General features: G+C 29.3%; 6 protein-coding genes across 6 annotated transcripts in view; 4 read left to right on the forward strand and 2 right to left on the reverse strand.

Annotated features, from left to right (window-relative positions):
- Positions 1-162: 162 nt before the first annotated feature.
- Positions 163-1,866, reverse strand: cubi_00746 (phosphoglucose/phosphohexose isomerase; the record flags this gene model as incomplete). Its single annotated transcript, XM_029017759.1, has 1 exon — positions 163-1,866. One exon carries the CDS (start codon positions 1,864-1,866, stop codon positions 163-165), a length of 1,704 nt encoding a protein of 567 aa, XP_028873557.1.
- Positions 1,867-2,653: 787 nt separating this feature from the next.
- On the forward strand, positions 2,654-3,733 carry cubi_00747 (protein kinase; the record flags this gene model as incomplete). Its single annotated transcript, XM_029017760.1, has 1 exon — positions 2,654-3,733. The coding sequence occupies one exon, from the start codon at positions 2,654-2,656 to the stop codon at positions 3,731-3,733; it is 1,080 nt and encodes a 359-aa protein (XP_028873558.1).
- Positions 3,734-4,316: 583 nt separating this feature from the next.
- On the forward strand, positions 4,317-5,482 carry cubi_00748 (replication factor C subunit 5; the record flags this gene model as incomplete). Its single annotated transcript, XM_029017761.1, has 3 exons — positions 4,317-4,517; positions 4,570-5,145; positions 5,222-5,482. 3 exons carry the CDS (start codon positions 4,317-4,319, stop codon positions 5,480-5,482), a joined length of 1,038 nt encoding a protein of 345 aa, XP_028873559.1.
- A 745-nt stretch (positions 5,483-6,227) lies between these two features.
- On the forward strand, positions 6,228-8,231 carry cubi_00749 (TBC domain-containing protein; the record flags this gene model as incomplete). Its single annotated transcript, XM_029017762.1, has 1 exon — positions 6,228-8,231. One exon carries the CDS (start codon positions 6,228-6,230, stop codon positions 8,229-8,231), a length of 2,004 nt encoding a protein of 667 aa, XP_028873560.1.
- A 749-nt stretch (positions 8,232-8,980) lies between these two features.
- Positions 8,981-10,990, reverse strand: cubi_00750 (ubiquitin fusion degradation family protein; the record flags this gene model as incomplete). Its single annotated transcript, XM_029017763.1, has 1 exon — positions 8,981-10,990. The coding sequence occupies one exon, from the start codon at positions 10,988-10,990 to the stop codon at positions 8,981-8,983; it is 2,010 nt and encodes a 669-aa protein (XP_028873561.1).
- Positions 10,991-11,668: 678 nt separating this feature from the next.
- The window catches only part of cubi_00751 (uncharacterized protein), a gene marked incomplete at both ends in the record, with an annotated part of 3,415 nt that continues 283 nt past the window's right edge, over positions 11,669-14,800 (forward strand). The window contains one exon of the mRNA XM_029017764.1: positions 11,669-14,800. This exon is cut by the window's right edge and continues 186 nt beyond it. Within this exon, the coding sequence (XP_028873562.1) occupies positions 11,669-14,800 (3,132 nt within the window).

Genomic DNA, 14,800 nt, shown 5'->3' on the forward strand with positions numbered 1-14,800 from the left:
TATCTAATAACTTTAGTTTTGTTTAGAAGTTTATTTTACTCATTATATTATACAACAAGCCACTTATATATAATGATGAATTTTAGGATTAGGGGGAAGAGGGAGTGAATTTAAGAACTTATCTGTCTTTAGAAAAGACTCATCTCTAGTTATGTCCAATTATTAACTCGTTGAGTCGAGGGAATGCTTCAAATAAAAATCTATTAATCTTCTAGTTGGACCAGGGATCTTCTCTTCTTTATTCTGAATGATCTCCGGAGAAGAATTTGTCTTCTTTGATGAAATGATGTTTCTTATATCTTTAGCAAGAACTTTACCAAGCTCTACTCCGTACTGATCAAAGCTGTTAATGTTCAAAATAAATCCTTCTACTGCAGTTCTGTGTTCATATAATGCGAGAAGCTGCCCAACATAATATGCATTACAAATCGGTAATAAGAGAGAGATTGAAGATCTATTTCCTTGGAATAATTTATGTGGAATCAGATTTTCCGGACAATCCTCATGATTTAGTTCTCTCTGGGTCTTACCAATTGCTAAAGCATCAGGCTGAGCAAAGAAATTGCACATTAATTCGTCATGATTAGAAATTGGGTCACCTAAAATCTGAGAGTCACATTGGGACTTAACGAACCCAATAAACTCACAATTTGTAGTATTTCTACCTTGGTGAAGTAATTGGTAAAAACTATGTTGAGCATTAGTGCCTGGTTCACCAAAAAATATGGCTCCAGTCTTAATCTTTTCATGAAGCATATCTCCGTCAATGCTTGTACTCTTTCCATTACTCTCCATAAGTAATTGTTGTACATGTGCAGGAAACTTACATAATGCTTGGCAATATGGAAGAACTGCAACACAATTTTTATCCATAAAAGTTGAATTATAAACACTAACAAGACCCAATAAAACTGGTAAGTTCTTACTAATTGGTGCTGTTTCGTAATGCTGGTCCATGTCCCAGCACCCATCCAAAAATTCTTGTAGAATATTGGCGCCAAAGTGTATTGAAAGTGGTACAAGCCCCACAGCACTGCAAACAGAAAACCTCCCGCCAACCCAATCCCAAAACCCAAATACATGATCAACAGGAATCCCAAAATCTGATGTAGCTTTAATATTAGTGCTAACTGCAGCAAGATGTTTACTTACAGCGACTTCACTTTTAAGAACCTTGTGAAGCCACTCTTTAATAGTCTTTGCATTGAGAATTGTCTCGGCAGTTGTAAAAGTTTTACTAACAATAATGACAAGAGTAGTTTCAGGATGTAGTCCTTCTGTAGCTCTTCTAATATCTATAGGGTCAACATTAGCCAGAAAACGTAATCTTCTACCCATAGAAGCTTCGAAACCTTGTTGAGTTGTTCTTAATGCCTCATAAACAAACTCAGGTCCAAGATAACTACCTCCAATTCCAATGCAGATAACATCCTTAAGTATTTTTCCTGTAGATCCAAGAAGTTCTCCTTTTCTGATAGCATTTGCAAATTTAAATATTCTCCTATTTACCTCACTTACATCGTTTAAAACATTCTGGCCAGAAGCAAGAGTAATAGGAATGTTACTTTTTGAGCGTAGAGCGGTATGTAAGACTGCTCTTTTTTCTGTAGTATTGATTATTCCACCTCTTAGTTGTAACTTAATTTTTTCCATTAAATTGGATTCTGTCGCTAACTTTATGAGGAGCTCAAAACCTTCTTCATCTAAATTTTGTCTGGTAAAATCCATAAAGATATCACCAAAATTAACTGTTAAACATGAATTCCTAACTTCATTCTTAAGAAGATCTCTGAGATGTATACATTTTTGCCTATTGGCGTACTCTCTCAATGCTAAGTATGATGGGAGCTCATATAATTCCGGCATCCTTAGCATACAAACGGCCTAATAAATAAACGGTTGAAATCTTTTATTAATATTATAGACTTATTTAGTTAAAATAACTACAAATTTCGTTTAAATCAAGAAAAAAAAGACAAAAACTCGTTTTAACTTAAACTTAACTCAATTACTTACCCCCCTAAATCTGTAATATGTATGTTTTCTCACTATATTGTAATTTCTATTTACCGCAAATCCACTCTTTAATTAGAACTAGCTTAAAAGTTTTGGCGGCAATGACATGCAAATATATAATAGGGCTTGGAGTTGTTGGTATATAGGTAAGGTGGGGAGGAGGGAAAATTGTGAGAAGATTAAATGTAAAAAAAAGTGTCGGTTGTAAAGAGAAAAGTGAATAAAAAGACTGAAGAATGAAGCAAAAATAGTAATAGGAGAAACAAAAGATGGATTGTAAGAAAAAGAGAAATTAAGTAATTTCGGCATTTTCAAAACAAAGAATAAATATTATGTAATTGCAAAAGGAAAGAAGCGGGAAAGTGGGCTAAAATATTTATGTGGGGTGAAGAGAATAGAAAAACGGGGGAAAAAAGATAGGAATAAAAGGCAAATAGAGAATTGCAATAATAAAAACAAATAAAGAAGGAGATTTGGATAAATTGGAAGGAAAGAAAAAAGAGGTATCACCTGTTTTAGAGCGGGAGAATATACGAGAATTACTACAATTCTCTTTATTCCCCTAGATTGACAGGAGAAAGAGGTGAATTCTTAATAAAAGGTAGGTATAGATTCAAGAGTGTGTTAATGTGTGAAAATGCCAGAAAATGTAAAAATGACAACAAATGAGGATGTGAATGCAAGCGAAAAGAGGATGACAACAACCAGAATAATAAGAAGAAATTCACCGTATTTACGAGCTCCGAGAATGTATTCAATCTCAGACTTAGCCTTAGCATGCCCTTTGCACTGTCCAGAGTTGAGTATTTCAGATTTTGATATTGGTAGAAGACTAGGTAGTGGCCAGTTTGGGTCAGTTTACTTGGCAAGAGAAAGAAGAACCAAATATATTGTAGCCTTAAAGGCACTTAGGAAGAAGAATCTCGTAAAGAGTGGAATGGAGGTACAGGTTAGAAGGGAAATCGAAATTCAGGCGCACTTAAAGCATGAAAATATTCTCCAACTGTATGCATGGTTTGAGGATAAGAGCAGAATTTGGCTCGTAATAGAGATAGCCCCAGGTGGTGAACTTTATGAAAAGCTATGCACAGATGGACCATTAAAGGAGTATCAGGCTGCAAAATACATGAAGATGATGATTGAAGCTATTCAGTGTTGTCATAGAAAGCATGTTATTCACAGGGACATAAAACCTGAGAATATTTTGATAGGAGTGGATGGACAACTTAAGTTGGCAGATTTTGGCTGGTCCTCCCACATTAACAATAACAAAAGCAGGAGAAGAACATTTTGTGGAACTTATGATTACCTTCCACCTGAGATCACTAGAAAGCAGGAATATGGTCCGGAAGTCGATATTTGGTCTTTGGGAGTTTTGTGTTATGAACTAATTAAAGGCGAGCCACCTTTCCCTTCAAATCAAGGACATAATGTTCAGTATTATTTGATTCAAAACAAACAACCTGAGTATTCACCTCACTGGTCTCCAATTTTGGTTGGGTTTATTCATGCTGCATTGCAAAAACTACCCCAAAATAGAATCACTATTACTGATATGTTAAAACATCCTTTTATTGTCAAGTATACGTCCGGAGAAACACTTACCCAAGAGATTACATTAACTGAAAACTCAAATAAAACTTTTAATATTGAAAACTACGGTAATAATGATGAAAATGTTTACAAAAATAACAAGACTAATCAACCAACTAATTAATAGCAACTTTTATAGTTCTATCAAGACTTATAACTATTTATATTCTTTATTACTGTGGGTACTGACGATATTGCATGTATATATACAATTTTGCGCGCCAAAATTGACTTATAAATTGAATATTTAATTTATTATCACTAATAATATTATTGCTAAAATTACCATATTATTATAACTATTGCTATTATCATCACCATTAGTATTACTAATGTTGTTGTATGTATATATATGTTGAAGCTTGGCATTTTTTTTAGCCGTAGATGTTACTTTTAAAGAGATGAGGGGAAATAGAAATAGTGGGAACTTCAAAAAGACCCAAAAGTTCTTTCATTCATTTTTTATACTTAATAATAGTTTGGTTGGATGTATTCCATTCTAATTCTTAAATCGATTAATGTCTGCATTGATGTATCTATGTCTTACAATTAAGCAGTAGTGCTTGACTTTTAAAAAATTGTATACATATTAGAATATGTGAGTCCTGTTTGGCGCCATAATAGAAAACGTGGATATATTATGCATATAGAAAATAGGAGTAAAGTAAAAATAAATAAATATTGAGGAAAAGAAAAAAGAACTGGAAATGCTTTGGATTGATAAGTACCAGCCAAAATATTTGAAAGATTTGAAGTGCAACAAGGAGCTTAATAATTTATTAGAAAAGATTACTTCAAATTCAAATGGTAATATTCCACATTTGCTTTTTTATGGCCCTTCGGGAGGAGGGAAAAAGGTAAGGATTTTGTCCGTTTTGCATGAAATTTTTGGAGACTCAGTGGATAAGGTAAGTTAAGAGATTCTTGAATTTATATATTTACTATAATAATTGCTTATAGGTAAAAGCAGATATGATAAAACCTGAAGGAACAAATAGTGAATTCGTTTTGTGTCAAAGTCCACATCATATGCAAATAAGTGCACCAGATTTGGGTACAAAAGACAGCGTAGTTACGCAATATTTGATTAAACAGTTAAGCTCACAAATGGGTGCAAACTCATTCTTTTCTAAAGGGCCAAATTACCGTGTATTTACAATATTAGAGGCAGATGTTTTGTCACTAAAAGCTCAGGCAGGGCTAAGAAGAACTATGGAGAAGTACTCAAACAATAGCAGATTAATTTTGCATTGTGAACAATTATCCTCAATTATCCCTCCCTTAAGAAGCAGATGCTTATGCATTAGAGTACCTCTTCCTTCTCCTGAGGAAGTTTTTCAGGTTTTGAGGTATATTTCTAATTCTGAAAATCTTCAAGTATCTGACAATTATCTTGAGCAAATTGTTGCTGAATCTGAATGTAATTTGAGAAGAGCAATTTTAATATTGGAAACTGCATATACACAATCTTTTTCAAGTCCACCAACTGCTCTAAAGCTTCCATGGCAAAAAGTTTGCATTGATATTGCAACTAGCGTAAGTTTAATGCTCAATTTTTATACATTTCATTTATATATAATTTCCAACATCATAACATCGTCATTATTCCTAGATTGTAAAGAATCCGCATCCAAAAACACTATTAGATGCAAGGGAACCTCTATATGATTTACTATGTAGCTGTATCCCAGCAGACTTGATTCTTGTTACACTAACTAAACAACTACTTTCGATTGTTTCTGCTAGTGCTCACCCAATCATTATTAATGCTGCAGCTCATTATGCACATACTTTAAAACTCGGAAACAAAGATATATGGCATATCGAAGCCTTTCTCGCTCAAGCTATGAACTGCCACAAATATTCAAAATAATTCTCTTGACTTCTTTCTTTGCATTTATCCACTGCCCCACATAGTACAATGTAACTAATACATGCACCTTTCAGTTTTGCCGCCGGCGCTTAAAGGTTATTTGTATGTTAGCCACTATATTTATAATATTATGGAACAGAGGGCTTAATTAAAATGGGCAAAATTTGAATGATATTTTTAAACTATTTTCTTTAATACTATTCTTGATTATTTAAAAAGTTAAAAAAAATGAAACTAAGAGAGCAGTTTATTGGTTACACTGCTGTGTATAATACCAATTTTTGAAGTAAGAAAAATAGGCGAAGAAGAACTCCCTAGAATTAATTCATATTTTAATTTTCAAATTATTTATCCACTCTTCCTAGTATTATTATTTTTTCTATTTCTAATATTAAACACTAATGCTTCTTTGATCTCTACTAAGTATTTTTAACACTCCAATAAAGGTTATTTATTGTAAAAATTTATCTTAATTTACTACTATAGTCAGCATATAATAAACTTTTGATAAATAATTTAAAAATTCATTTAATATCAAATTATTTCTATGTAATTTTTTCTGTGTGCTTATTACTATCATCATGATTAACTGTCAAAAGGCGGGAAATTATGGCTTACAATATTTTAGTAATATAATTAATGTGTGAAGATAAAGAATAAATACAAAAATAAAAGAAGTGGCAAATGGATAGAATTAGTAAGATCTTAAAAGCAAGAAAAAGCAAGTCACTTTGATCGCTAATTAATGGAATTGAAAGAGGAAGAAAATATAGTGACATTACTTGCAGTAAGAAAGGCATATAACTATTTTCTTCCAAGATTAAATAATGTAAAAGAGATGCAAATATTAAATAACAAAGCAGAGCCTGAGCAAGAGGAAAGTGTAAAGGAATTAGACCACACAAGTTCAGAGGTTAGGAAGAAAACTTATGATAAGAAAAGGCTTAGTTTTGTTAGATTTCTAAAACTTGATAGAGTAGAACCCCATTGTGATTGTGAAAAAGATGATCAAGGAAGATGTACAAGAATGCAGAATTGGTTAGAAGTTTCAAAATCTAATGAATTGGGGTTGAAAAAGATTTATAGAGAATTAATCAATATAGTCGAATATATTGTTAGAATGGAAGGAGACGACATAATAGAAATAGACTTGACAGATGATGGTGTAGTTAACAGAATATTTACTAATAGAGTAATGAATAGTATATATATGGATGTATGTAGGACATACCCATCAATTCCATATTTTAAATTGGAAGGTAAAAGTTATTTGAGTAAAATTTTATTAATATATTCATTAATGGACATAGATGTTGGATATGTGCAAGGTATGAATTTTTTAGTAGGATGTATACTTTGGCATTCTAGTAGTGAGGAACAAGCATTTGAGTTATTAGTTTCTTTAATGTTTAACTATGGTATGAGAGATATGTTTGTATCAGGGTTACCAGGATTAAGGGTAAAATGTCGAATATTGGACCAATTAATGGAAAAAGAATTATACTTAATATGGGATCATATTATTAAACAGGGAGGTACTATAGATATGTTAGCTACTGATTGGTTTTTAACTCTTTTTTCATATAGTATACCTCTGAATATAATAGGAAAATTTTGGGATGATTTCTTTCAACAAGGATGGGTTCCTTTATATAAACTTATATTATATAGACTTCAGAGAATTGAATCAAATATACTTCATTCTAATGATATTGCAGATATTATGAATGCAATCAAATACTCAACTCCAACAACTAAGAATGGGATATTTGGTAATGCATTTTTGAATTTTAAAGATGAATTAGGAAAAAGTAATGTTGTTAGATTCTTTAATCACTTTAATTCTTTATTTTCTAACAATACAATTAGTAGTAATGATCAAACTGGTCATGAATTTGGATTTTCAAATTCAGATATAATACAAAATTCTGAAAATAATGGTTCTAATACTGAAACTAATGTAAACTCAAGTAGTCTAACAAATGACCCCAATATAATTTCTTTACCATATGTTTGGAGTGAGCTAATTACAGAATCTCAGTACGAAATAGATCTGGATGTTGACTATATTCAGGAAATGGAACTTAAATATTCATCCGGTCCTGATAAATGTCTTGAATTCTTCAAAAATAACAACTACAAAGCTCAAGCTACTCATACTAACTCTGGTGAATTGAATATGCAAAGTTTTGAGTACTTTTTAGACGATGATGAAATCAAGGAAAAAGAGGAACAAGACGAAGAACAGCCTATCTCAAATAATACTATTTCAGATTCTCAAAGAGATAACTTTAAAAGTACTAATTTATTGAATTCGTCCAAAAACTCTTCTGAGTCTGAACAAGATCAAGTTTCTCAAAGTTTGGAAACTAATTGTACCCAGGAAACTGATATCAAAGATCAAATTATTAGTAGATACAGAGAATACTACAGAGGGATAATGGAAAGTATTTTTCAACAAAGCGATCAAAGTTATCAGCCAAAATACTCTACTCCTGCTACTAATCATACTAAAACCATTAGTCATCCTGATAACAACACCAATCATGTTGATAAAAGCACTAAACAGTCAATAAGCAAAAGCATATATGAAGTTAAGGACAAACTGGAGTCATCTTTGGAAAGACTTTTGAGTATTACAGAAATACTTCTAATCAAGAATATTAACAAGCAACATCTGAAGGAATTAAGCATTAAATGCAAAGAGATTCAAAAAAATAAGTTTGGTCCTTGGTCTTATCATCAATAATTGTTTTTCTTCCATTTGAACTTGATTTAACACCTAATACTCTTTGGATTGTTAATTATAAAATAAAAGCCTCATGTTTTTGGCGCCTTTTGCCTACCTAAATAAATATTGCATGCAAAGTTACAATGAAAACCACCACGTAATTGTATTCATTAATAAATATTTAAATGCATGCAAATACTTCAATATAAATATACGTGGATTTATATTGTCTCATGCTAATTTATTGTTATTTGGTCAAAAAAGAATTTATTTTTCTGATTTATTTGATAAGAGATATTTTAACAATGGTAATAATTTAACATGATTGTAAATTAAGTGTGGATAGATACAGAAAGAAAATAAAGAAGAGTTTATTATTAACTTGAAATAAAATTTTTCGAAGAATAGAAATTGAAGGTGTAAAAGAAAAAGGAAACAGATGAAATATATGTGACAGAAATAAGGAAAGAATTATCAAGTAAAAACAGAGAAATATATATAGTAAAAAAACACACTCAAATACTTAGGGTTTTCAAAAATGATAAGAAAAATAATATAATTATTCATTTTTATTATTAGTAATGATAATGAAAATTAAAATCAGATGAAATAACTTAGATTTAGAAAAAGAAGTGATGAGTTATTACAATTTTCCTACTTTTGAAAAGCATAATAGTTAATATTTTTTACTTTAAAAAAAAGTAATATAATATATAACCAAATAAAACCATTAATAATAGATTTATAATATATCAAATTATAATATTTTACTTTGTATGTATTAAATCAATATGAGATTTTAATTCTTTAATTAATACTGTTTTATTACATAAATGACAGTTTGTTGTTCTAGATCCACAATAAGATTCATGTGATGTTAAATTGTAATAATATTTATCTTTATAATCAACATAATGTCCATTGGTACCTGCTTGTACAAAATCATTACAATATCTACAAAGTATAATTCTTTTTGGGCACTCTTGTGTTTGGTGGATTCTAAGTTGTATTGGTTTAATATTATCTTGATTACAAAGTTTACATTGAGTATACTGGTGATATAGTTTCTCATGATGATCAACTTGATCCAAGCTTAATCCAAATCTGAAACATTTGTTGCAATGAGTATGTTTTTCAAGATCTATTTTTTTTAAAACAAGATCACATTTATCACATCTTTTGTAAATCTTCTCACATTGTATATAATGTAAATCTAAGTTAACATTTGGTACTTTTCTTTTGCAATTTGTGCAAATTGAATATCCACTATCTGGAATATATCTATCCAAATCATCATTGTTTTTACTGTAATTGATCTTTACCTGGATACTAGAGGAAGAGGAAAGTGTTTTTTTGGATAGAATATTAGAATCAAGTAGATTACTTTCATACTTTTGTATAGTAATAAATAAAATAGAGGGAAATATGGCCAACAAAGTAGAATTATCTTGATTGTAAGCATTGCTTTCCAGAGTTTTCAAATAATTAATGAAATCAAGACTGGAAATAAACAGATTGTTAGTTATATTAGTGGTTTTGTTTGTGGTTGTATTATTATTTTTATTCCCAAAACTGCTGTTATCAATGTTGATTTCACTAATCTGGTCTTCAGGGAAAGATCTGAATATGTATAAGTGAGAAGATGCTTCAAAAATGGGAGGAAAAGAGACAAAAATGTCGTAATAGTAGTTTGAAAAGACTGAGATACTTAGTTTAGCTGTACTTTGAGTATTTGACTCATTTAAAAAAACTTTTTTCAGGTTAAATGGGATATCTACTTTAAAATGAATCACATCTAACCCGTCATCAATATTTAAAATATCTCCAATATTCAATTGTTTAGTTGAATTATTAGTATTAATAACCAAGTCTTCACTAATAGTCTGATCTTTTATAGGATCTATATTGAAATCATTATTATCTTTATAAATTATATCCAGAGAAATATCTGTATTAATTAAGCTAATCGAATTTTCTGGTTCCAAATGCTTGACTTTAATTATAGAAATACAGTAATTATTGCTCAAATAGTTTGGTTGATTTATTATTAAAGTGTCTCCAATAGTTAAAGTAAGAAAGTTATTTCTTAAATAACTTTCAAGAAAAGATTCAATATGATGCATTTTGAAAATATCTTGACTGTTTAATATTTCAAAAGAAGCAAAAGATCCTTTAGGAAGATTTTTATATGTAATTTGAATCCATATTGTAGAACCACTTTTTTTAGGATCAAAATCATGTAGATTTATATTTAAACATCTAATTACTTTTTTTGGTAAAGAAATAAATCCCGATTCTTCTGAGTAATCCAAAACCCCACAATGTGTTTCTATTATGTTTTTATCTTGTTTATCATTCTTTTCTATATAATTTAAACATTTTATATTAAAATAAAGTGGATATATAGACTCATCATTACTTAATATTTTCAATAAATCAGCTGGAAGAATTACCTGATCAGTTTCTCCATTGTTAGGGAATTTAGATTTATTATCATCTTTTAAATTAAGTTTAAGTATCCAAGAATATTTATTTTCTTCTTGTAAAATTCCATCATTTAAATTTGGGTTTGTATTATATTTATCTAAATTTATTTCATTTATAATGTTCTTTTGTTGTTTAATAAAAGCTCTTTCAATACTAGATAAATAATCTTCAACTTCAAACTTACTTTTTTCCTGGATTTTCTTTTCTTTTTGTTTTTTTTCTAATATTCTCTTTCTTTCTTTTTCCTGTTCTTTTTTTAATTTACTTAAAGAGGAGCTAAAGTCATCCATCTAGAAGACTTTTCTACTTGTTTCTGAAGAAAAAAAAGGTTTTAATATGGGTTTATATTATCTCTAACAACAATAATAGTATTTTTGTTGTTCTTATTATTCTTATTGTTACTACTAATCTACTATTACCACTATTGATATTGGTACTATTATTCAATTTGTTTATGATTAAATATTACTATTATTTATTTTAAATAAATTAAAAAAAAAAATAACAAAATTTTCCCGCGCATCCCACAGTCACTGCTGATTAATTGATTAATTATTTTATATTTTTATTACTACACAAATTTTTTTTTTTATTACTGAGACAAAATGCATGAATGCATGCACTAGAAATAGGCGGGTTTTATTTGTCAATTTTTGTAATGCATGCAATAGTGGAAGAATATGATGAAATTATATTAGAAGAAAAGTAGTCACAAAAAATGGATATAAAGTATTAAAAATTTATATTAAAAATGTGAGAAGTTTAATGAATAATAGTAGAAATTATTAAAATATTAGAAATATTTTGATAAAAATAAAAATAAATAAATTAAGATAATGTAATTTGGCCTTGAAAATTAGGATATATATATTAAGATAAATAATAAAAAAATAAGAAAAGATAAGGCATATATTTAAGATATAAAAATAATGATAGACAAGAAAATGTTATTATTTTTTTTATTAACAATGGTTTTTTTACCAGCAAATTTGAATAATTTATTATTAGAAGGTTCATATAATAATTTAGTAAATGGAAGTGAAATAGTAAAAATGAGTAGAGAGGAGAAAAAGAATGGTGGAGATAAGATAGAGATTAAAGTTAGAAATGCAGGTTTAATTATTGATGATAATAATAGTAATAAGTTATTAACATCACAAAAGGATGAATTACTTAAACAATATTATAATGAATATTCATTTCCTGATTATTTGTATATTAAGGATATAAGCAATTTAAAAAAGTCAGTAAAGGGTAATAAGAGTGGTCCTGGTGAATTTATGATTAATCAATATAAATTAGGAAAGAATAGAATTCCCAATAATTCTACTATTTCTAATAGTAGGATTAATAATAATAACAATAATGATAATAATAATAATGATAATAATAATAATAATAATAATGTTAAGCCTTCTTGGAAAAGTATTATTAATTCCAGTACCAGTACAGTTGGTACTAATAATACTAATAATGGTGTTAATCAAGATGAAGATAACTCAGATAGTAATATTAGTAGTTTAACTATAACAAAAGTTGATAATCCTCCTTTTATTAGTATTGAAAGTAGTGAAAAAGGGAGTGGAATTGTGAAGAATATTAAAGAGAATATATCATTGAAGCATATTTTCTTGGCTTCTAGTACTAGTACCACTACTATTACTACTACTACTACTACTAATAATAATAATAATAATAATAATAATAATAATAATAATAATAATAAAAATAATACTAATAATATTAATAGTAGTGGTATTATCAGTAATTTCACTAATAATGACATTAATGAATTTGAAAGGGAGGTATTATCAGAGGATCATGAGGAAGAACAAGAAATGAGAATAAGTTCGTTTAATTCAAATATTGAAGATGATAATTTAAGTAATAATAATAATAATAATAATAATAATATTAACAATCATAATAATAATATTAATAATAATAATGGTAATAATGATTCTCAAGTTGAAATAAATAACAAGGAAAAGTTTAATATTTTAACAGATTTATTTTCTAGAAATATAACTAAAAATCAAAATAATACTAAAAAGTATAATATATTATCTGATATTAACAAAATATATAATATATTAAATACTACTAGTACTAGTACTAGTACTACTACTACTACTAGTAGACCAGAATCTTTATCATTATTTAGCAGATTAACAACTAAGCCACCTCCAAAATTCTTAATTAGTTCAATAAAGACATCTACAAATAGTACTTTGGAAATTTCAAAACCAGATAATACTACCAGTACAATAACTACTTTTATTGGCAATAATAATAATAATAATAATAATAATAGTAATGATAAAACCAAATTATTGATTATTTCTACCACTACTGAATCTCCAAAAACTATAACAACTAATACTAGTACTTTAAAGAACAAAGTTGAATATTTAAATAGTGGTCTAACTGGTGTTTTGAGTGCATTTAAATATAATAATAATAATACATCAAAGTTAATAACTAGTAAAAATGAGTCTAATACTACATCTACTAATACATCCAAGTTTACAAATAGTAAAAGTGAGCCTACTACTGCCTTTACCAGTACATCAGAGTTTAATAATAATACAGCTGAGCCTACTAATACCTCTACTAGTACACATAAGGTTACCAATACCTTTACCAGTACATCAGAGTTTACTAATAATACAGCTGAGCCTATTACTGCCTCTACTAGTACACCTAAAGCCACTACTAGCTTTGCAAATACATCAGAGTTTATTAATAATACAACTAAGCCTACTAATACCTCTATTAGTACACATAAGGTTACCACTACCTTTACCAGTACATCAGAGTTGAATAATAATACAGCTGAGCCTATTACTGCCTCTACTAGTACATCTAAGGCTACCACTACCTTTGCAAATACATCAGAGTTTACCAATAATAATATAGCTGAGCCTACTACTACTTCTACTATTACAAACAAGCCTACTAATAACTTTACCAGTACACCCGAGTTTATTACTGGTACAGCCGAACCTAATACTACCCTTATCACTAAATCCAAGCCTACCAGTACTACAACTACTTTTTCTAGTACAGCTAAGCTTACTACTACTACCACTGCTAGTACTAGTACCACTGCTACTACTTCTGCTAGTAAAGCCGAACCTACTACTACCCCTATCACTAAATCCAAGCCTACCAGTACTACAGCTACTTTTGCTAGTACTACTACCACTGCTACTACTTCTGCTAGTAAAGCCGAACCTACTACTACCCCTATCACTAAATCCAAGCCTACCAGTACTACAACTACTTTTGCTAGTACAACTAAGCTTACTACTACTACCACTACTACTACTACTACTACTTCCGCTAATACAGCTGAACCTGACAACACCTTTACTAATACAGACAAGCCTTCGACTTCTAACCCTACCAGTACATCCAAGTTTACCACTAATAAAGCTGAGCATACCACCACCTCTACTAATAAAGACAAAACTTCGACTTCCACCACTACCACCACCACCACTACAACTACTACTACCACTACAACAACAACAACAACAACAACTACTACTACTACTACTACCACCACTACCACCACAAAAACTACTACTACTACCACCACTACCACTACTACCAAAACCTCTTTCTCTACTTTGTTTGATGAAAGTGATGAGAAAAGTTTAAATAGTAAAGAGTTTTTGACTAATGACCAGGATTTATTAGTAAAAACAAGAAGACCATTTATTTTAGTTAATAAAGAAGACGAGTATAAAGAAAAAGATCAATCATCTAATAGCTTTAAAGATCTAAAAAATGATATTATTAATGGGAAAGAAAAGGTTGAATTTGAAATTACCAGTGATTTAAATAATAATGGAATAAATCCAAATGTTTATCATGTAAGTGAGACAAATCCAAATCAATTTTTCAATCCATCAGTTATTGTTGTATCTGAGGGTAGTAATAATAATACAAGAAATATTAACAGTAAATCAGGTTCTACAATAAATTTAGACAATAATCAAAATACTAATACTATTAGTAGAGCAGCTGAGCCTGATACTACTACTACTTCTGCTAGTACAACCGAACCTAATACTACCCCTATCACTAAATCC

The sequence above is a fragment of the Cryptosporidium ubiquitum genome, assembly GCF_001865345.1.
Source record: "Cryptosporidium ubiquitum isolate 39726 chromosome Unknown contig_7, whole genome shotgun sequence".
NCBI classification, from domain to species: Eukaryota; Apicomplexa; class Conoidasida; order Eucoccidiorida; family Cryptosporidiidae; genus Cryptosporidium; species Cryptosporidium ubiquitum.